The sequence below is a fragment of the Nycticebus coucang genome, chromosome 4, assembly GCF_027406575.1.
Source record: "Nycticebus coucang isolate mNycCou1 chromosome 4, mNycCou1.pri, whole genome shotgun sequence".
In the NCBI taxonomy this organism is placed as follows: domain Eukaryota; kingdom Metazoa; phylum Chordata; class Mammalia; order Primates; family Lorisidae; genus Nycticebus; species Nycticebus coucang.
The window spans coordinates 69,741,149-69,764,332 of record NC_069783.1 but is presented as its reverse complement, the minus strand read 5'-3'; the positions used below and the strand labels follow the sequence as shown (position 1 = coordinate 69,764,332).

General features: G+C 44.2%; 2 protein-coding genes across 6 annotated transcripts in view; one reads left to right on the top strand and one right to left on the bottom strand.

The window, feature by feature from the left end:
* Positions 1–11,677, top strand: part of PAIP2B (poly(A) binding protein interacting protein 2B) — a 113,323-nt gene extending 101,646 nt beyond the window's left edge. For all 5 annotated transcript variants that reach the window (XM_053586931.1, XM_053586932.1, XM_053586935.1 and 2 more), the window contains 2 exons: positions 4,919–5,095; positions 6,624–11,677. In XM_053586931.1, the coding sequence (XP_053442906.1) occupies positions 4,919–5,095; positions 6,624–6,680 (234 nt within the window). In that variant the 3' untranslated portion in view covers positions 6,681–11,677. The remainder of the gene's footprint in view (positions 1–4,918; positions 5,096–6,623) is intronic.
* A 5,085-nt stretch (positions 11,678–16,762) lies between these two features.
* Positions 16,763–23,184, bottom strand: part of NAGK (N-acetylglucosamine kinase) — a 31,377-nt gene continuing 24,955 nt past the window's right edge. Inside the window, exons 6-11 of the mRNA XM_053587306.1 lie at positions 22,483–22,593; positions 21,408–21,520; positions 19,581–19,668; positions 18,551–18,648; positions 17,975–18,053; positions 16,763–17,076 (exon numbers count right to left, since the gene is read on the bottom strand). Of these exons, the coding sequence (XP_053443281.1) occupies positions 16,886–17,076; positions 17,975–18,053; positions 18,551–18,648; positions 19,581–19,668; positions 21,408–21,520; positions 22,483–22,593 (680 nt within the window). The 3' untranslated portion in view covers positions 16,763–16,885. The remainder of the gene's footprint in view (positions 17,077–17,974; positions 18,054–18,550; positions 18,649–19,580; positions 19,669–21,407; positions 21,521–22,482; positions 22,594–23,184) is intronic.

The following is a 23,184-nucleotide window of genomic DNA, read 5'->3' as shown; positions in this document are numbered from 1 at the left end:
AAAAGTTACAATAGCACCCAATGCACATTTATTAAAAAGCCTTTATTATTAAAAAATGTTAACGATCATCTGAGCCTCAGCAAATCATAATCTTTTTGCTGGTGGAGGGTCTTGCCTCAATGTTGATGGTTGCCGACTGGTCAGGGTGGTGGTTGCTGAAGGTTGAAGTGGCTGTGGCGGCAATTTCTTGAAATAAGACAATGGAGTCAAACATGGTGGTACATGCCTGTAGTCCCTACTATTCAGGAGGGGATCACTTAAACCCAGGAATTTGAATCATCATGAAATCCTGTCTCTCTATATAGGAAATTTTTTTTAATTTAACTTCAAAAATTAAAAAAAAAAGACAAAAATGACGTTTGCTGCTTCAATTGACTTTTGCTTTCACAAAAGATTGTGCTGCTTTGATTGTCTCTTTCAGGAAGATTTCTCTGTAGCATACGATGTCATTTTATAGCATTTTATCCACAGTAGAACTTCTTTCAAAATTGGAATCAGTCCTCTCACACTCTGCTTCTGCTTTATCAATTAACTTTATGTGATATATGTGATATTCTAAATCGTTTGTTGTCTAAATCCTTTGCTGTAGAATGTTGTGTTAGCAGGCATGAAAACAACATTAATCTCTTTGTACTTCTCCATCAGAGCTATTGGGTAGCTGGATGCATTGGCAATGAGCAATAATAATTTGAAAGGAATCTTTTTTTTTTTTTTTTGACCAGTAGGTCTCAACAGTGTGCTTAAAATATTTAGTAAACCATGCTATAAACAGATGTGCTTGTCATCTTGGTTTTGTTGTTCATTCACAAAGCACAGGCAGAGTAAATTTAGCACAATTCTGAAGGACCCTAGGATTTTCAGAATGGTAAATGAGTATTGGCTCCAACTTAAAGTCATTAACTGCAATAGCCGTTAGCGAGAAAGTCAGCCTGTCCTTTGAAGCTTTGAAAGTAAGCAGTTCCTTCTTTCTAGCTATGAAAATCGTAGATGGCATCTTCTTCCAAGATAAGGCTGTTTTGTTTACATTGAAAATCTGTGATTTATTGTCGCCATCTTCATTATTCTCTTCGCTAGAACTTCTAGATAACTTCTCTATAAGCACTTGCTGTTTCACGTTGTACTTTTATGTTATGGAGACATAAATCTCACAAACCAGCTTCTGCCAGTTTCACACTTTGCTTCTGCAGCTTTCTTGCTTCTCTCAGCCTTCATAGAATTGAAAAGAGTTAGGGCCTTACTCTGTATTATAAGGTTTTGGCTTAAGGGAATGTTGTGACTAATTTGATCATCTATCCAGACCACCTAACTCATATTAAACCTTGTGGTTAGGAAGTATTTCATTGTTGTATTTTAAGCACTTCATAGCTATCTAATTTTCTTGAGATTGAAAAATGTCTGGCTGGTTGTAATGTTGAGATACTATTCTTTTTTTTTTTTTTTGACATAGGGTCTTTCTCTATCACCCACCCTAGAGTACAGTGGCACAATCATAGCTCTTTATAGCTTTCAACGACTGGGCTCCAGCAAGCCTCATTTCCCAGTCTCTTAGGTACCTAGGACTACAGGTCCACCACTTTGCACCTGGCTAATTTTTTTAATTTTTTTGTAGAGATGAGGTCTCACTGTGTTGCCCCGGCTTTTCTCTGATCCTCCCACCTGAGGTTCCCAAAGTTCTGGGATTGTAGACATAAGCCACTGCACTAGTCTTAAATATTCTTAAATACTCTTAAATATTGTTAAGTCTTACTACTAGTGACTTTTCCTCTGAATTCACAAGGTAACTATATAGGTTAATTTGGGTGCTTATTTTTTCTTGATTGCATTCCTTCTGGTGGTGGCGCTGGTGAGCTCTGAGTCTGTCACCAGGCAGCCTGTAGGAAAGGAACTGCCAAATGTTAGTCACTCTAAAACAGTGGTTCACAGCCTTCCTAATGCTGCGACCCTTTAATACAGTTCCTGCGGGTTGCGACCCACAGATTGAGAACTGCTACTAAAAGCTGCAGTGACCACACTTTTTTTTTATGAGACAGAGTCGCACTATGTTGCCCTTGGTAGAATACCGTGGTGTCATAGCTCACAGCAACCTCTAACTCTTGGACTTAAGCAATTTTCTTGCCTCAGCCTCCCAAGTAGCTGGGACTACAGGTGCCTGCCTCACACATGGCTATTTTATTGTTGCAGTTGTCATTGTTGTGTAGCTGGCCTGGGCCGGGTTCAAACCCACCAACCTCAGGGTATGTGGCCAGCATTGTAACCACTGTGCTATGGGAGCCAAGCTGTGAACCACACTCTTTACTAAGAATTAACAATGTATGCAAAGAAGTTTTTTTTTGTTTTGTTTTGTTTTGTTTTTGGCTGGGGCTGGGTTTGAACCCGCCACCTTCGGCATATGGGGCCAGCATCCTACCCCTTTGAGCCACAGGCGCCACCTGTATGCAAAGAAGTATACCCTTTTTTTTTTTTTTTTGTGATTTTTGGCTGGGGCTGGGTTTGAACCCGCTATCTCCGGCATATGGGACCGGCACCCTACTCCTTGAGCCACAGGCACCGCCCTATGCAAAGAAGTATAAAACATCATAGATAGATATTGCTTTGGTTTAGGGCAGTGTTTAAGAAATGTGGAGTTTGGGGCAGCACCTGTAGCTCAGTGGGTAGGGCACCGGCCACATACATCGAGGCTGGCAGGTTCAAACCCAGCCAGGCCAGCTAAACAATGACAACTGCAACAACAACAAAAAAAAATAGCTGGACGTTGTGGTGGGCGCCTGTAATCCCAGCTACTTGGGAGGCTGAGGCAAGAGAATTACTTAAGCCCAAGAGTTTAGGATTACTTTGAGCTGTGGACACCATGGCACTCTACCCAGGGCAATAGCTTGAGACTCTGTCTCAAAGAAAAATAAAATGTGGAGTTGTTTAAATGTTCATATATTTCATCTTGCTTCAAAAGAATACTCTATTGCAGCGGTTCTCAACCTGTGGGTAAGGACCCCTTTGGGGTCTCCTGCATATCAGATATTTACATTACAATTCATAACAGTAGCAAAATTACAGTTATAAAGTAGCAACAAAAATAATTTTATGGTTGGGGGTCACCACAACATGAGAAACTGTATTAAAGGGTTGCAGCATTAGGAAGATTGAGAACCACTGCTCTATTGATTATATAATGTTCTAACAGTGACCAAAAAGTGTTCTTTTTTTTTTTTCTTATAGAGACAGAGTCTCACTTTATCACCCTTGGTAGAGTGCTGTGGCATCACAGCTCACAGTAACCTCCAACTCCTGGGCTTAGGCGATTCTCTTGCCTCAGCCACCCAAGTAGCTGGGACTACAGGTGCCCAGTTCCCACCACAACACCCGGCTATTTTTTGTTGTGGTTTGGCTGGGGCCAGGTTTGAACCTGCCACCCTCGGTATATGGGGCCAGCACCCTACCCACGGAGCCACAAGCCCAGCCCCCCCCAAAGTGTTCTGTATGTCTTTTAAAGGTTCTGAACGTATTTTTCAGAAGCTCAGAAAATTGGTTTCATTTAATTTCTACTATCCAGCTTCTTTTCCGACGAAAACACCAAATGGCTGATGGCGCCGGTGCAGCGGGAGGGCCTGGAGGCCCCTGGGGCCCTGGAATGGGAGGCCGTGGTGGTTTCCCTGGAGGCTTCGGCAGCGGCATCTGTGGCCGAGGCCGAGGCTGCGGAGCTCGCGGAGGCAAAGGCCGAGGACAAAGAGTGGATGCCGGTCACCAAGCTGGGCCGCCTGGTTAAGGACATGAAGATCAAATCCCTGGAGGAGATATATCTTTTCTCTCTGCCCATTAAGAAATCTGGAGATCATTGATTTTTTTCTTGAGGGCATCTCTCAAGGATGCCCTCAAGTTTTAAAGATTATGCCAGTGCAAAAACAGACCTGCGCTGGTCAGGGGACCAGGTTCAAGGCGTTTGTTGCTATTGGGGACTACAGTGGTCACGTTGGTCTGGGTGTTAAGTGTTCCAAGGAAGTAGCCACTGCCATCCGAGGTGCCATCATCCTGGCCAAGCTCTCTATTGTCCCAGTGCGGAGAGGCTACTGGGGAAATAAGATGGGCAAGCCTCACATTGTTCCTTGCAAGGTGACAGGCGCTGTGGCTCTGTGCTGGTGCGTCTCATCCCTGCTCCTAGAGGAACTGGCATTGTCTCAGCGCCTGTGCCTAAGAAGCTGCTAATGATGGCTGGGATTGACGACTGCTACACTTCAGCTAGGGGCTGCACTGCCACCATGGGCAACTTTGCCAAGGCCACTTTTGATGCCATTTCCAAGACCTATAGCTATCTCACTCCTGATCTCTGGAAGGAGACAGTGTTCACCAAGTCTCCTTACCAAGAATTCACTGACCATCTTGTCAAGACCCACACCAGAGTCTCTGTGCAGAGGACCCAGGCTCCAGCTGTGGCTACAACATAGGGTTTTATGCAATAATAAAGTGAATTGAGTGTTAAAAAAAAAAAATTCTACTATCCAGGTAATACACTGTTTACATCCTTCCTGTATCTTTTTCATACTTTAGCAAAATGGACAATTTGTGAAGAGTTTCAACTTAAGATGAAGAATTTCAAGCTTTAAAATGATTTTCCACAAGTGCCACATATATAAATGAAAAATATCTATGTGATATATTAGAGATCTTAGAAGATCTGTTGTAAAGACCTGGAATTTCTGCTATTTGGAGTAACTTTCTTCCATCTTATTTTTGATGAAATTCAGTTGAAAAAAATACTGCATTTTCTCTAGCCAGTCATCAGAAGTACCTGAATTCTTATATCTCACACAAGGACATTTTTAATTGCAGAGTAATAACCTCTAAAGGAAAGAGGTGGGGAAAAAAAACTGAGAGGGTTGAGTCCCACTGGGACATTAAGTCTGAGCTTCTCCCCTTTACTTTCTAGGTGGAAGAGGAGCTGCAGGAACAAGACTTTTTGGATCGCTGCTTCCAGGAGATGCTGGATGAAGAAGACCAAGACTGGTTTATTCCGTCACGAGACCTGCCTCAGGCGATGGGACAGTTGCAACAGCAGTTAAATGGACTGTCGGTTAGTGATGGACATGATTCTGAAGATATTTTGGTAAGAGCCATATGTAGTTCCACATGTAATATGGAAATTATTAATAGTTCCACACGTAACATGTGAAAAGAATATAGAATTTGGAGTCACAGACTCTGTTTCTGATACTACAACCTTCAACAAGTCTCTGGAGCCCTCTGGGCTGCTTTTTCTTCCCTCATCATATGGGCATTTATACGGAGGTGCTTTGAAAACGATTGCTTCTCTTAAGGCACTGTGAAAACATTACTATTGCCGGTGTCCCAACCTTTAATTCCTAGTAGGCTTTTCAAACTAGAATTGAGATTAAGGATAAAAATATGAACAGTGAAGAGATGTCTTTTCAAATTATCATTTGCCAGTGTCCTTCTCTTTTACTGTCCCCTAAATCTAGATTTAATATAGTTCTGAGTGATTGTTATAAAAATTAATTGTTCGGGGCGGCGCCTGTAGCTCAGTCGGTAAGGCGCTGGCCCCATATGCCGAGGGTGGCAGGTTCAAACCCGGCCCCAGCTGAACTGCAACCAAAAAATAGCCGGGCGTTGTGGCGGGAGCCTGTAGTCCCAGCTACTCGGGAGGCTGAGGCAAGAGAATCGCTTAAGCCTAGGAGTTGGAGGTTGCTGTGAGCTGTGTGATGCCATGGCACTCTGCCAAGTGAAAACTCTGTCTCTACAAAAAAAAAAAAAAAAAATTGCTTGTTCGTTTTAAAAAGAGCATACTCCTGAGAGGCTGTTTTCCACTTATAATTAGAAAACAAGATAAATGAATTTCCTTCCTTTTATGTTACATTCAGTATCAGAATTCTGACATTGAGAGCAACATAGTTCACACATAACTTACATTCTGAATTATTGTACCCTACGGTTTGCTAAAGTTGTGGATATTCACAAGAGAGAAGAGAACCAGAGTACAGGAAGATGAAAAAAATAATAGAGGTTGCGAGGTCAGGTCTGGGGGCTCACAACTGTAATCTTAACACTCTGGGAGGCCAAGGCGGGAGGATCACTTGAGCGTGACAGTTTGAGACTAGCTTCAGCAAGAGTAAGACCCTGTCTCTACTAAAAATAGAAAAAATAACCTGAGCATGTGGCAGATGCCTTTAGTCCCAGCTAACTCCAGAGGCTGAGGCAGGAAGATCCCTTGAACCTGGGAGTTTGAGGTTGCTGTGAGCTAGGCTGACACTTCGGCACTCTAGTCTGGACAAGTGAAACTGTCTAAAAAAAATTAAAAAGTTTGTGGTAACTGAACTGGTTTGATAGACTAACCGAATTTTCACCAAGTTAAGGTACTCAATGAATTGAAAATTCATTTTGGAATCAAACTTACAGTCCTCTGAGGAAGGGAATGGGGGTTTAAAGCAGAAAGGAGATGACTTGCTCAAGGCTATGCCAGGAGATGTTGAGAGCAGCCCATCAATGACAGCCTGTGTTACAAGGAATTGATTTCTTTCTACAGTTAAGGAGAATGTACAGATAATGATGGAAATAGGGAGAAAATAAGTTTTAAAGTACAGCTTGCCTTAGGATTTATCTTTTCATTCTTCTTTCAGAGCAAAAGTAACCTGAACCCAGATGCCAAGGAGTTTATTCCAGGAGTGAAGTACTAAGCTAAGAAAGCTTTGAGAAGGACTTTTTTGTCCCCACATCTGGGGATAGTGATGCACAATAAGTTGGACCTGAAGAGGGGGGAGGGTCGGGGAGGGGTGCATAGCAGGGAAGGGAAATGGTGGTTTAATGATACTGTGACTGAGTAACTAATGTGCTCAGTCTTACTCTACAAGCCTCTGAGTATTTCTCTTTCATTCTACTGAATTTTGTTTGGAGCAGTTTCCTATTTTGTTTTGTTTTTAATTAGCTCTAGTTAAGGAAATTGCATTCCCCCCCCCTTCTTTAGCAATGTTCTATTGTGTGTTTAGACAAAATAAGCTGACCTAGGAAAACTGGGTGTTTAAGAAATGCCCTTCCCACCCTGCTGTGTACTTAACCAGGGCAGCAAACACCTGGAGAGCCACTTGTGGAGCGATGGGAAGAGGGGTGAGCAGCAGCAGCAGGAAGTACAACCACAACTTGACGCTCCACTCCCTTGACTCCAGGGATTGCCCTGAACCCCATTTGAGAAAACACAAAGACTTAAAAGTACTTGGTTTGTGGTAACTCTTTTGATGGTTGATGAAGGTTATGATCAGAATTGGAGACTGATTGTGATTGTCACTTGAGTCATTTAGTTATGTTGTACCATTCTTAAGCCTTTGTTTACAGCTACCATCAGATTCACCATTTATAAGTACTAGCGCTGCTGATTTGCCACATTGTCCCTCGTGGTATTAATTCCCATCTCCTTTCCACCCCACCCTATTCTGTTTTTCAGAAAAGACATTGTTACCAAAGGCATACGAAAGGCCTTCTGTACTGGCCATCAGCATGGGTTTGAAGAAGTCATCCTTTTTAATCCTGTTTTTGTTTTTTGTTTTTCTGTCTTAAGTTTATTTGGATAATTTATTTCTTTGACAGCCCCATCCTCCCAGTATCTTAATTCTATCAGATTAGTATACAGTTTTTCAAGGAAATCTATTTTTCAAAACTAGGGGCGGCACCCGTGGCTCAGTTGGTAAGGCGCCGGCCCCATATACCGAGGGTGGCGGGTTTAAACCTGGCCCCGGCTGAACTGCAACCAAAAAATAGCTGGGCGTTGTGGCGGGCGCCTGTAGTCCCAGCTACTTGGGAGGCTGAGGCAAGAGAATCGCTTAAGCCCAGGAGTTGGAGGTTGCTGTGAGCTGTGTGATGCCATGGCACTCTACCGAGGGCCATAAAGAAAACAAAACACTATCAAGAAGCTAAATTCTGTTAAGATGCTTGTTGCCATCTTAACAGAATTGTGGAAAGGAACTCAAAAACAGCCCAGGAGAGTGAGTCCTGTTTGACCCGTGTGACTGTATACCTGACCCTCCAGGATATTTTCAGCTATTATAAAATATTACTGTTCCCGCATACCCAGTTTTGTGAGTTTCCTAGGATGACCTTTCTGGGTATGTGCCTTTTGTCTTTCTTGCCTATAACTCACTGGGGTCTTTTGTTGATGTTCTCAAGAAACTAAACTGGATGCCAGGAGTTACCTTGGTGTGTATAGATGGCACTATGGTGTGTAAACAAGAATGCATCCAGTCCTGGCCAGAGAACTACAGTGGCTTCTGTCTGGCTGCTACTGTGCTGTGTAACCAGCCTATAAGGTAAAGATCAGGTAGCTTGAGATAAAGTCAGTGTAAATTCAGTATGTGGATGTGGGACAGAGGTTGGAAAGAAAAGACTAGGGTCAGGAAAACTTAAGACATTCTTTTATTTATGATCTCCTTTGTTGACTTTTGAACAGCTGCAGGCTCATGTCACTGTCAGAGTTAACATACCAACTCACATCTTTTGCCTCCTTTAAGTCTGTAAGATAGTATCATTTGAGAAATGGCCTCCTTTGTTGTCATGTGTCATAGGAGAGTAGCTTAAGGGACTTGTATTGCCTAGTATGTTAATTCCCAAAGCTTCTACCTTCAGAGAATGAAACTGTTAACTCTTTTTCAGGGAGGAGGACTATGAATAAAGAAACGTCTTTATTCCAGATTCAGCTTTCATCTGGGTCTGTTACCTCTAATAAAGACAGGGCATTGGAAATTCTTTGAGTAGAGGAAATCTCTCTCTTCTGAAGCTGCTTGTCCTCCTTCAGCCTCCATTAGCCTGTCTAAGCTCAGAATTCTGAAGGCTTTTGAAAATGTGTTAGGATTGCAGAAAGAAAGGGACTCAACTTTCCTTCTGCTCTGTTGGTCCATTTTGGATGTCAATTTTCAGCATGGTTCCACAAAGCATGTTTGGCCAGGACTAAGAAAACTTCCTGCCAGTGGAGCCTGGAAAGTAGGGCTGGAGGTTCCAGTCCTGTTCAGACAGAGTGTGCCAACTCCAGGTTCAGGAAGCAGCCAGCATAGTGACTCTTTTTATTATACTATGCAGGACTTGTGCATCCAATTCCTCTTAAGGCCCAACTCTTTTTGCCATCTATTTTATGTTGTGAGGTGGAAGCACAACTGTCACCCACATCACAGGCTCAGCTATAGTTAGAGTTTGCCACCTTCTACACAGAAAATGCACATGGGTCTTGTTGGACCCTCACTGAGGAAAGGCTGCAAGCCTCTGTCTCAGACTTTTCCTTAGAGCAAGATTCTGGGTACAAGCCAGGTTGGACTTTATCCTGTATTGGTGAGGTTTGTATTTATAAGTGATTAGTTTGATGTTGAATTTAAGCCCCTACGCTGTTCTAACTTTTTAAATGGCAACTGGAAGTTTGAGAACGTGTATAAAAGTGAAACTACTTTCTAACAGTTGCTAATCTGGATCAGCCAGTGTTAGTTTATTACTAAGTGATTTCTGATTATTGTGATTATTTATTTGACTCTAAAACTCCAGGATGAAAATAATTTTATCACTATCTCTTCAAGGGAATACAAATACAAAGGAATGCCTTTTCGGTTTCTGCCGGCCTTTGAACTGCAGCAGAAAATTCAAGGATACAGTCTAGGGCTGGGTACAGGCAGCTCTGGGTCCTTGGATCAGTATCTGACTACAGTAGATGACTTTTGGAAATTACATAAGGTCAAACAAATTATGAGGAAAAGATCATAAAGAAAAGGCTGGACCTTTGTAGCACCCTTAGTTTCCAAAGTCCTAGCAGCTGGGATCTCTTTAATTAAGGTTATAATGCTAACCCTGTCTTTAAAATAAATGTTTTTAGTGAAATAATAAACAGCATTTTCCAAATTGTTTACTGTTGCAATGGCAAAGTTTTCCCTGATTTTGGACAGATTGGTAAGTAAGGAGGTCAGGTGAATACTCTGGCAGTTAACACACGTTGGAGAGGAAGGTTGTATGAAGAGATAGCCAAAGGAAACAGCCTGAATGAATCTTCTTGCATTAGGGCTGCTGCAAACCCCATGCTGTCTACCTTGCTGTCATTGGAGGCATAAGCCTTCTTCAGTAAAGGTCCCACCATTACTGGCTAATAATCTTTCTTCATTTAGTTGATATTGAGGTATGAGATCCAGTAAAGACCTGACAAATCTGTTCAAGATTTGAAGATGTCTACCTACTGGGAAAGACTTTATCCCCAGCCACTCTTCTCTGGAATAATGTAAACATCATCAGTTTGAGAATAGGGTGGAGAGAACAGGATTGATCCTGGTTTGATATGTAGGGGATCTGGAGCTCCTCCTGCCTCAGCCCACAATCCCCCATGTGGATCATTTCACTCCTCATTCCCCATAGGGATCATAAGTTCTGCTGGTCTCACTATAGAGTACAGAGTACCTCCTGCTGCTGCTGTTTAGCTGTCTTGTGAATTTCATCTCTAGACTTGGTTAGTCACAACTTAGAAGAATTGTTTTTGGTTTTTACCTTGTTTTAATCTTCTGTATTGAAGCTGCTACTGGTGACAGCAACAAGGGAGCAGGAGGCTGACCTAAGGAAAACACACAAGTTTCCTGCCTTCTGCCCAACCCCTGCTGCTGTTCCCAGTCCCCAGTCTGGTTTTGTGGGAGGGAGGGGTCATGAGAATAGGACAGCTGGATACACTGATCTCTACAGGGTGTCTGCCAAGAGATTCACATCTTCCATTTCCAGGGGACAGGAGAGAACTGTATGAGGGACAGATGCACCATCTTTATTTTAAAAGGAAAAGCCCCTTCAGATTTTGTTGAGTTTCATTTGTGACATTTGCTGAGCTTCCTTCTCTAATCCTACCTTCTTACTGGCTACCTTTCACCTAAAAATAGTAAATATTCTAGGCCATAAAAATAGAGATAATAGTAAAACATTGAAACATGTTACTAAAATGTTTACTATAAAACAGTAAAACATTTCACTCTGTAAATCAACACTAATAATCCTGTCCTGTTGAGTGTGAGCCTTCAAAAATGTTTAATGTTTGAAGGGTAGTTTTTGAGGCAGGGACAAAAAAAAAAAACTTTGATGAGGCTTTTTTTTTTGGTAGAGACAGAGTCTCACTGTACCACCCTCGGGTAAAGTGCCGTGGCGTCACACGGCTCACAGCAACCTCTAACTCTTGGGCTTACGCGATTCTCTTGCCTCAGCCTCTCAAGCAGCTGGGACTACAGGCGCCCGCCACAACGCCCGGCTATTTTTTGGTTGCAGTTTGGCCGGGGCTGGGCTTGAACCCTCCACCCTCGGCATATGGGGCTGGCGCCCTCCCCACTGAGCCACAGGCGCCGCCCTGATGAGGCATATTTTAACATATCATAAAATTCACCCATTTCAGCTGTCCAATTCAGTGATTTTGAGTAACTTTCCTCAGTGATGCAGTTGTGACCATTACTCAGTTTTAGGATATTTTCCTCCCAGTAAGATCCTTCATGCTCATTTATAGTCAGTCCCTGTTCCCACCCCAGCCCTAGGCAACAACTTTCCTATTTTCTCTCTATAAATTTGCCTTTCCTAGACATTTCTTGTCAGTGGAATCACACATATATGGTCTCTTGTGTCTGGCTCTTTTTACTTAGCATATTTTTGAGGTTCATCCTTGACATGTTAACAAGTTTTAGTAGTTCCTTTTATTTTTTTTTTTTTTTTTTTTTTTTTTTTTTTTTTTTTTTTTGTGGTTTTTGGCCGGGGCTGGGTTTGAACCCGCCACCTCCGGCACATGGGACCAGCACCCTACTCCTTGAGCCACAGGCGCTGCCCAGTTCCTTTTATTTTTGAGTAGTATTTCATTGATATACCATTTTGTCATCAGAGACCCTTTTAAACTTTGATTTTAACTTCCTGTGGTCTAAATGGAACTCTCCAAACATAGAACATAGGACTCATTTGGCGAAGATGCTGTGTATGTCAAAAGAACTACTTATCAGAACCAGCTTTGTCATTCTAAGCTCCACATAATGAGCCTGAACTGCTACTGAACTGAACAATAATTTTGCAAACGTTTTTTATAAGGAACTTTTGTGCTGGCTACTAGGTCAGGACTTTTAAAAGATAAACCCATTTAATCGGTATGAGCATATGAATGAGTGGACAAGAAACAGAAACCATCAATGCTGTATTAGATATTTTTTCCTCCCTGAGACTGGATGGGGGAAAATCTCTGAACTTCTGAAATAGAGTATTATGTCTCCATTTACAAAGCTAAACATGTTAAAGATCGTGCTGTGTTTAGTGGACACATTTAAGAGTGGGGTGGAGGAAGGTGCAGAGCAAAGGTGAAGAGAAAGGGAGTGGAGCTTTGGGCACAAGAAGTCTCTGAGGGTCTCTGCGTGGCTGCCCAGCTGTGGGGGTAAATGAAGTGCTGCTGTCACCCTGGGGCAGCCTAGCACCTCCAACAGGCCCAGAAAGTCTGGACTTCAGGCCCTTATCCCTGTTTCACAGTGTTTAAAGCTGTTTTTGCTTTTGGTTTTTTCCTAAGTAATTATTACACAGGTAGTTATTAATCTTTCTTTGTGGGGGGGGAGGAGGCGACTTTAAATGAAAATAATTTTCATAGAAAAATGGAAAAAAGTTACTTTGTAAAAATTTGCTATACAAACTAAATGGCAGCTGTTGAAAATCTCAATAAAATGCATTTGTTGGCAGTGGTCCTCTTTTACCTAAGGTTGGGTCACAAAATCATCATCATACTGGTGGGGCTTGGTGGCTCATCCCTATAATCCTAACACTCTGGGAGAGTAAAATAGGTGAATTGCTTGAGGTCAGGAGTTCGAGACCAGCTTGAGCAAGAGCAAGACCCTGTCTCTACTAAAAAAAAATTAGCTGGGCATCATAGTGGATGCCTATAGTGCCAGCTACTAGGGAGGCTGAGGCAAGAGAATCACTTGAGCTTAAGAGTTTGATGTTGCTGTGAGCTATGATGCCATAGCACTCTACCAAGGGCAACAAAGTAAGACTATCTCAAAAAAGAAAAATATTATACTATATGGGGGATATGTGTGGTATATGTGAGAGATCTTTTGTCTAAAGATGGATCATAGTTTTAGTTGCACAATTTTCCTTCCTAATATGGTTAAAGCTGAAGTGAAACACAATGGGCGTGGAAGTCACAGACCTGAGTGAATCCCACCTTTACTATCTTCTTTGTGCCTTTGGCCTGAACCTCAGTTTATTTGTAAAGGTGTGACACCTCTCTCCCCACCAGGTTATAATAAAAGTTGGAATTTAGTTTTGAAATACTGCCTGGCATATAATAGGCACTTACTAGTGCTATCTAATAGTGGCAGTAATACACACAGCTTTGAACGAAGAGGTGGAAACAGGAAATCTCTGGGCTAGAAGGAAACTGGATAGTTGTTATTTTCTTGTTTCTGGATAAGATTGACTCCTACCTAGAAAACAAATGATGAGATTCTGGATCTTCCTTTCAACTACTGAACAAGTACAGTCTGCTACACACCAAGTACCATCTAAGGCACCAGAGGCTATTGGGTTAACAAGCAATGGTAGTCCCTGCTATTGTGAAGACAGCAGCTGAATGATTCACTTACTTCAGTTTGTACTGGCATGAATCTCCCAATTATTTCTTGAGCTATATCACACAGTAAAAAGATACAGGACCAGACCAGGTCCCACAGATTTTTTTTTTTTTTTTTGAGACAGTCTCACTTTATCACCTTCAATAAAGTGCTGTAGTGTCACAGCTCACAAAACTCTTAGGCTTAAGTAATTCTTGTTCCTCAGCCTCCAAAGTGGCTGGGACTACAGGTGCCCACCACAACAACCCGGGTTTTTTTTTTGTTTTTTTTTTTTTGAGACAATGGTGTCACCAACTCACAGCAACCTCAAAGTCTTGGGCTTAATCAATTCTGTTGCGTCAGCCTCCCAAGGAGCTGGGACTACAGGTGCTCACCACAACACCCAGCTACTTTTTGGTTGTAGTTGTCATTGTTTGGCAGAACCAGACTGGGTTTGAACCTGCCAGCTACGGTGTATGTGACTGGCACCCTAGCCGCTAAGCTACAGGCGCCAAGCCAACACCTGGCTATTTTTAAAGATGTGTTCTCACTCTGGCTCAGGATGGTCTTGAACTCCTGAGCTCAGGCAGTCCACCAACTTGGCCTCCCAGAGTGCTAGGATTGCAGGTGTGAGCCACCACACCCAGCTGGGCCCCAGGTTTTACTTTGAGCCCTATCATTTCTTTGCCTTCTTTCTAAAACCAGGGGCACAAGTATCTGAGCTAACTTGCCTCTTATTTATAGCTTTTTGAGATACTGTAGTTATGTTTACATAGGGTTGATCTATTAGAGAATAACATCCTTGCCAATGTGGGTGGTGTATTCATTTTATAAATTTCATTAAATTTAGCCAAAGTACAAATCATGATAGAAAAGTGCAGATGTTTCAACTGTGCACTTAAAAGAATCTTTACTAACTGAAAAACAGTATACTCATTTTTAATTCATACAACACTCATCACATCCAGAAGACATTCAGTCAATGTGTGCTGAATGAGACAGATAAGGCTGTGCCACCTAAGATCACATAGATGAAGGCAGTGCTGGCCTCATTCAAGTCCTGTGCTTGTTTTAAGCACTTTTGCCTTGTCCCAGGGCTGTTACAAGCTCAGATTAAGATCAATGTATACATTTGTATACATAATGCCTTTGCAGTATAGAATCCCATGAATTGCTCCTGACATCTTATTGGGGAAAGGAGAATGTAAGTTTAAATTTAAAGGTGAAGAAACTCATCAAAACGCACTTAGGATTTTCAACACTGCAACCTGTGTACTACAGCGTTACTGAGGAATTAGTAACCTCTCACATCTAATGTCATAGGAACTAGGAACACATCTGACCTTATAGTTTTAAATATTGCCTTTATTTTTTCAACTAAGTTTTATCCAACACTTATGTGCTAGGACTAAAAAAAAAAAAATCAATATGTGCTCCTCACTCTAAAACCTCCCCTGTTCAATTGCAGTTGTAGAATCTAGACATAGGAAGAGTGAGTTTTGTGAACTCACTTAAAGAACATAAGTAGGTCTTAGTATTTATAAACTCTTTTCACCAAAATACTGCTTGATCCTCATCCTGAGAGCAGTTAAAAAATTAAAAAACTCCAAGCTCACCGCTCATTAATAATTCAATAGGACTATGGGATACAGGAGAGGCATCTCTGCTCTGTCCTCTTTGGAAGCTTCCTACCAGATGATGGAGACTTGCTGTGTGCTGGACCCAGGGGGTTGGACTGGATGTGAAGATGGCTAGCTGTTCTTCCAGGAGGAACTTGGCTTTCATTCTTTTTGCTCAGAGCTCTAACTTGCTGCATTGGGCTAGCACTGATGGGAAGAGAGCTACTGCCATTCTGTTCTAGATGAATGTCACACTGTGAAAGAACAATGCCATCTGATGTGGGTAACTAACCAGTGTACACAGGATCCCTTCAAAGGCCTGATCAGAACTCAAAAGCTATAGGCAGAACTCCCTCACAGATGTTGGACCTCTGCAGCAAAAATTACTCAAACTATTTACTAGAAATGAAAATTCCTCATCCCATCCTTAACCAATTACATTAGACGCCTTAGGGTGGGAGAAGGGAGAAAACATAAACTTGACTCTAAGACAAACTCTAGAATAACTGATGCATGTGGATTTGAGAAGTGCTGTCCAGGATGTGACCCATGCCTTCTAATGGCATATACTCTAATAACCGCAGATGCAACCACTGTGGATTAAGGTTCTGTGTTCAGCCTTCACCCAGCAGCATGGACAGCAGGACAAGACTTATCTGCACTTGATTAAACCACAGGATCCAGGACAGGGATCCTGTCTGTTCTGAGAACAGTTCTCAGTGAGGTTCCTCATTCCCAGGGCCACACAACAAGTACAGGGTCATGCTGTAAACAGATCCAGACTTGTGTAGTCAGGAGTAGACAGACCACCCAGTTAAGCTGTGCCTAGTTGGCCTTCTTTTTTTTTTCTTTTGTAGAGACAAGAGTCTCACTTTATGGCCCTCGGTAGAGTGCCGTGGCATCACACAGCTCACAGCAACCTCCAACTCCTGGGCTTAAGCGATTCTCTTGCCTCAGCCTCCTGGACTACAGGCGCCCGCCACAACACCCGGCTATTTTTTGGTTGCAGTTTGGCCGGGGCTGGGTTTGAACCCGCCACCCTGGGTATATGGGGCCGGTGCCTTACCGACTGAGCCACAGGCGCCACCCTAGTTGGCCTTCTTGGATCTCAGCAATCACAACTTCTCAAAAATTCGTTCTTACGAAAAATTGCAAAGTGTCCTGCTTAGCTGCAATTACCAAATCCCATGAGGTAAAAATTTTCTCAAACTAGAATTATACCCTGTTCCCTAAATCTTACCAAGAGTCTCAGGAGAAGACATATGCCTAAGGTTACTCCTGGTGATATTTTGCATGAAGAGCACGTAGTTCCACAGACTGTGGTTGGGTAGGAATCATTACCCACTATGACAGAAGGAAACTGAGGTCACAGGTTAACTGGCAGCCACATAGTGTACATGTATGGTAATGGGTGGGGAGAGGTAGCACACACAAATTACCTTCCCGAGGGCATGGTGAGTGGTCTGTATCCACTCACCATGCCAAGCACCTTAGACTAACATTACTCCTTAGCTCACTGGGATACCTGCTAGCAGGTACACTGGGGATGACACAGCAAGTGTGTTTGATAACACAGTCCAGTTGGGGAGTGGGTAAAGTGTGTTTATTTTCTTCTGTGTTTGTTTTTTAATGGAAAAAGTCTCCTCCCTTCAAGCACCCAATGTCCACTGGGCTGAGAATGAGTGAAGTGAGGGCCAACCCCCACTAGGAGAAGGTATAGGAGTAGAAGGCAATGGCATTGACGTTGTAGTCCATGGGGAAGAGGTGTCCGATGTGCCTGGCCCCTAGGCTAGCCGCACCCAGGGCAGAGGAGTGCCTCAGCTTCAGCAGGGTGAAGCTGGAGAACAAGTTCTGAGCCTGGATTTCTCTGCCCTTGGTCAGCGCCAAAAGAAAACCTGGAAGAATAACACAAGGACAGAGATGAGAGGAGACCAACAGCCAGGGAGGAGGAGGAGACGAAGATACCCCGGCCCCAAAGCACTCCTGCAGAGGTGCTGGAGGAGCCCTAACGCCAGGTCACCAGCCACACAAGGTGCACCAGGGCACATGGCCCCAGTAAGAGCTATGGGTGCTGGACCTAGCAGCTCCCGAAAGGCCTGCCCTCCTCTGAGTTCCAATGGCAATGGGGGTGCTTGACTACTTCAGATATCTAATGGAAACCATACAGCTGCCTGAGGTAAGGCTGCCAGAGCTGAGAAGTCACGTTTCTTTCCTTCTGGTTGGGATTATCCTGACTTGGGGATGTCACCACAGGTTATCACATGCTCGTCAGTACTGTGACTTAAATTAGATTTGTCTTTAATTAACTTTTTTTTTGAGACAGAGTCTCAAGCTAAGCCTGGGTAGAGTGCCGTGGCATCATAGCTCACAGCAACCTCCAACTGTTGGGCTCAAGCAATCCTCTTGCCTCAGTTTTTCTATTTTTAATAGAGACAGGGTCTCGCTTTTGCTCAGGCTGGTCTCGAACTCATGAGCTCAAGTGATCCACCCACCTCAGCCTCCCAGAGTGCTAGGACTATAGGTGTGAGCCACTGTGCCCAGCCAAATTAACTTTTTTAAAGTGGCCATTATTAATATAACACCTTTTCAAGAGCTCAAGGAAACTGGATAAGACATAATAAAAGGACTCACAAGCAGAGTGTGGGTGGGGGACTTAGCCAGAGGCATCATGGCTTGTCCGGCCCCAGGGCCCAGGTTCCAAGTTCTCCCCAGGGCAAGAAGTTGTTCTGGGCCGCCTCCCTTCCAGCCCATCCTCTGCCCTTGCCCTACCCTCTCCCCTCACCCCAGACTCACCTTCCTTCAACAGCTCCCAGCTCTTCCACACAGAGCCCACACACAGGATGGGGAGGCCCATCACCCCTTGGAACAAGACCTAGGCATAAAATAAAAAATGGATGCTGGGGGTTGACCAAGCCTCTCCAGTACTGAAGAAGGTATTTTCCTCAGACCAACCTACTCATCCCAGTTACTCTCCTTTCAACCAAGAACCAAAAGAAGGTGGACTCAAGGAAAAAATAAAATAAAATGGAGGAAAATAGGAATGCATAAAGGCAAGGCAGAGAAGAGAAAGGAGAAAGAGCTGAGCTAAGCAACAGTAGAGAGGAAGGAATGAAGGGAGGGAAATGGACAGGAAAATGATTGAGAGGAGACAGCACACACACAACAAACCAATTTACTACATACGAATGCAAATTACGGCAGTCACTGAGGGAGGCACTTAAAGAACTTCCTTGTTATAGACATTCTGCAGAATTTTTGATAGGATTCAACTTTCACAGGGTTTAATGGAGCAGTCCCATCTCTCATGAGAAAGGACCAAACCTTTCTGAAGGTGGTAGCTCCCCACCATCATTTCCCACCTCAACTCACGGGGTCAATCTCAGGCAACACTGCTATGACGTGTCTGCCCAGCATCTCCCCAGCCTTCATGAAGATATAACGGGAAAGAGGGTCTCCCTGCTGAGCACCTGGGGTAGGGAGGAAAGGAACTGCTGAGTACCTCAGGAGGTGCCACTCCTGGCTTATCCCCTCTCTGCTGCAACACAGCAAGCACAGAAGCACCTATACCAGCATGAGTCTAAGGACAGACGCCTGCCCCTGGCATGTGGGTGAGCAAGCGTCCACTGCCCCCTCCCCCCACCCCCCCTGGGAGGGTGCCCTGTCCAGAGGTGGCTCATTCAAGTACTAGGAAGGCACCCCTCTAGAGGAGCATGCTGGCACCCGGTTTGTGCTCCAGCTTATACTGAGTTACCGTGAGTCCGTCCCTACCAGTCTCTCAGTTCTGGGGAACAAGAGCTCAGAGACTGGGAGGTATCCCTGGCTGAGCAGCTGGCTGGTATACCTGTCAGTGCCCCCACCCGACTCCACCAGTGTGCTGCTGGTTGGCCCCTTCCTGGCTCTTCTGGAGGGGCCTCCATCCAGCAGTATCTAAGAGAGCCCTGGGAAGTCCTGAGGACTCAGCAATCCAAATTAAGAGAGTATGGTATGGACCTTAACATACCACAGAGAATGAGTGAGCAGCATATAAACACATAAGCTCTATGTTCAGGTTCTCTTGACACCCAACAAAATCTGCCCAACCTGTCTATAATCCCCTAGTTCTCTGAGTATGATTAGTGTAAAAAAGTTACAGGTTTGTCCAAAAAACAACTGCTTCATAAATTTCTCAGAAACAGGCATAATGCCTACACAAGCCGTGACTGATACTAAGAAGAGAAATACAGATGATACAACTGTCATCAAAACCCACATACTCCTCTGTCTCCAAGGCCCACCAGCACCAAGACCAGTGGTGACAGAGAACTGAGGTCACTTGGGGAGAGGGAAATAGGTGTCCAGGTCCATCCAGACCATCCCCACCCCAAATTGGGGAACAAGGCCAGTGCCCCACTGCCGGTACCTTCTGCAATTTTTCGGCAAAACCCAGCAAACTTGCATTTATCAAAGTTTCTATACAGGTGAGTGAGTATTCCTAGGCGATCTGGCACCTAACAGACAGAAAGGGCACAAGACAGTTATTAGAAGCCAAATAAAATCCCCCATCTGCTTACCCAAGTGAACTTCCTAATGTCTCTACTACCTAAAAAGCTAGAATAGATTTTTGGGTCTTTTTAGCTCCAGAAAGTACAAGGATTTGAGATTTCCCATTTGAGAAAAGTTCTTTGTCTTCTCCAACAATGAATTTCATTGCTTCTTCCAGATTAGTGAGAAGGCAGCACAGAATACAGATCTGTGTTCACCAAAGTATACTATTTAGTTCCTTGAAATGTTCTTGAAAAAATTTCTTTGGTCAAGGAAATCTAAGGAATAATGCATACCATAACTCTCTCTCAAAGAGTCACAATGCACATCAGCAAACTAACAGTTCCGAGACATCCCGCCACCAAGAAATTCACGTTTCTCTCAAACTTATCTGAACACAAAAGATCCTTCTTCTACCCCAACAAACTTACCCACCTTTAACACCTGAGGAACCAGTGCTTCCCCACAATACATTTTAGTAAATGGAATGGCAATATAGTAAGCATTTCATATGTTATTTAATTTCATCTTTGTAACAACTTTTTTTTTTTTTTTTTGACACAGAGTCTCAAGCTGTCACCCTGGGTAAAAGGCCATGGCATCATCATAGCTCACAGCAACCTCCCACTCTTGGGCTCAAGCAATCTTCTTGCCTCAGTTTTTCTATTTTTAGTAGAGACAGGGTCTCACTCTTATTCAGGCTAGTCTCCAACTCCTGAGCTCAGGCAATCCACCTGCCTCAGCCTCCTAGAATGCTGGGATTACAGGCGTGAGCCACCAGGCCTGGCCTTTGTAACTTTTTAAGAATGACTAAAGGATAGAGAAGAGCAGTAGACACAGCAGCAGAGTTTAGAACCAGCTGGCTGAGTCTGGACAGCTTAACTCCACTTATAGCAACTGCTCTAGAAGTGATTTCTCTCCCTGGCCCCTGCTATTCCTCACCTTAGCCCAGGCCAAAGTTCCTCTTTAACCACCAATTTCTCAGCCCTGAGAATACAGATACTACTTCCCGGCATCTCTAATCTCCTTCCTTGACCCCAGCCCCAAAGACTAACTGACATCTATCAAACAAATGTATCTGCCTTTCCTCTCCCACCCTTTACTTCTGGTTCTGTTAAGGGCAGCTGTTTCTTTTTTTTTCAGTTTCTGGGGCCAGAGCTGGGTTTGAACCCGCCACCTCCGGTTCTGTTAAGGGCAGCTGTTTCTTAGCCCACCACAAATTAGCACAGCACAGACAAGATTCAATCCCCAACGCCCTGAGCAGGAGACTGCAACTCCCCAGATCTCTCCCAGCCCATCTCTTAATGGGCTCTGAGTCCCATACAAGTCAGAGGCAGCTCTCCATCCAAGGCACTTGTTCAGATTCTGCCTGCTGTCTCTGTCCCTGACCTTACCCTGCACTTTTCATTCTAGACTAGAATGTCATCTGTTTTCACCTCCCAGCAGGTTCTAGCTACCCAAGAATGAAGTCTGGCTACCCATCTGTTCCCAGACTACCCCTTCTCCTCCTGTCACCTTCCTGGAACATATCATCTTTGTCATTATGAATCTTGTACTCACCTACAACTTCTCCACCTGTAGCCCTGACCCACAACTCACCCTGACTTCCCTCTGTTCAACCCAGTCCCTCCCTGCATCCTCTTTTGCTCCAAATCTCTCACTGTCTTATCCAAGGTGTGCGTGTTTACAGGGGGTAGGGACATACCTGGAAATAGTTGAACATGGCCTGCTTGACATAACCAATATCATGAGGAGCCGCCTCTAGGTTGTCAATGGCATCAAAGACTATTTTCACTGCTTGGTGTGCAATCCAGTAAGCTGCAGAGAGCAAAGAGGACTAAGAATATGGGAACAATCTCCATGAGCTCACCAGGAAGGAAGCGCAGACCTACACAGGGTAAGTACTCTGTTAGGGTTTTATAGCAAATTAAGTTTCCTGAATGGCGCCTGTGGCTCAGTGGGGAGGGCGCCGGCCCCATACACCAAGGGTGGAGGGTTCAAACCTGGCCCCGGCCAAAATGCAACAAAAAATAGCCGGGCGTTCTGGTGGGCACCTGTAGCCCCAGCTACTCGGGAGGCTAAGTCAAGAGAATCACCTAAGCCCAGGAGTTGAAGGTTGCTGTGAGCTGTGATGCCACAGCACTCTATGAGGGTGATAAAGTAAGACTTTGTCTCTTAAAAAAAAAAAAAGTTTCCTGATTCCCAGACTGGGAGGAGGGGTGCCTCTAATCAAACTGTATCTGACTCACCAATGTAAGGGAAGCTAGAGGTGGAAAACAGAATAGCTGAGGCTGTGTCACACTAGCTCCCACTCAAAGATAAGACAAGGTCGATTGTCACAAATACCACTGGAGTCAATGCTATGAGCAGGAACCCAAAGCTCCTATGAAAATGTATACCTGCTACTGACAAAGAGGTGGTAGGAGGAACATCTGCAGCCCTTTCCCTCTCGCAGACCAGAATGGCATCTCCTGGCAGCTATGGCCTTAACCCTCATAGTTTCAATTCCTAAAGACTCCAAAAAGCAACATAGCCCTTTGTGCTGAGGCATGAATCTGAATCCCAGGTGCAAGTCACAGATGAAGTGCAAGGGCAACAGTAGTTCTGGCATTTGCCTCTCTATTATCTTCCAGACATCATGCTGAACTTGAATTGGTCAGGTTCAGGAGCTATCCCCAGAGAGCCCCAGAAAGCAGGCCAAGGGCAGGGAGAGGAAAATGGGGAACTGAAGGAAGGGGAGGTCTAGGACCCCAAGCTAGGCCCAGTCAGCGTGAGCTTACCTGAGCCTTCATCTCCCATCATATGGCCCCAGCCGCCACAGCCCCTCTCAGAGCCATTAGGGTTGATGAGCCTGCAGGTGGAGCCTGTCCCAGAGATGAGCACAATCCCACCTGGGAAAAGGGCATGGGTGGCTCAATGTGGCCAAGGCCTTGCACAGAGAAAACAACTTCCAACTGTGGAAAGACAGGACAGAAACCAACCCCAGGCAAAGGGATCACCACTCAGTCTCACAGAGGAGAAAACTGAGCCCAGCTAGTTTCCTGCCAGAGGGTGAGGGACAGGATTTCAGAGAAACACCAATCATGTAGAGCCCTTCTCTGGAGGACAAAGAGGAACACAAGTCTGCACCTCCTTGCCCAGCCAGTCTTCAAGGGACTGCCTGCTTTACTAAGAACCTCCTGTGTGCCAGGAATTGATAATCATTTAATACCCTAAACTACCTTACAAATACAATTCCCCCCATGTCACAGATGATGAAATGGGAACTTAAGGAGTTCCATAATTCCCCCAAGATGGTACAGCTGTCAAAAGAGGAGCTGGAATTCAAATGCCAATCCTGTGACGCCAACATCTTTACACTATCACAGAGATTTCTCTCCTCTGTACTCACAGCTCCCCTCTGCCACCTACATCACTGCACTGCCCCCAGGGGCTCCCTGCTCTGCAGTGGAGTCCCATGTTTGACTCCACTCCTCCCTTCC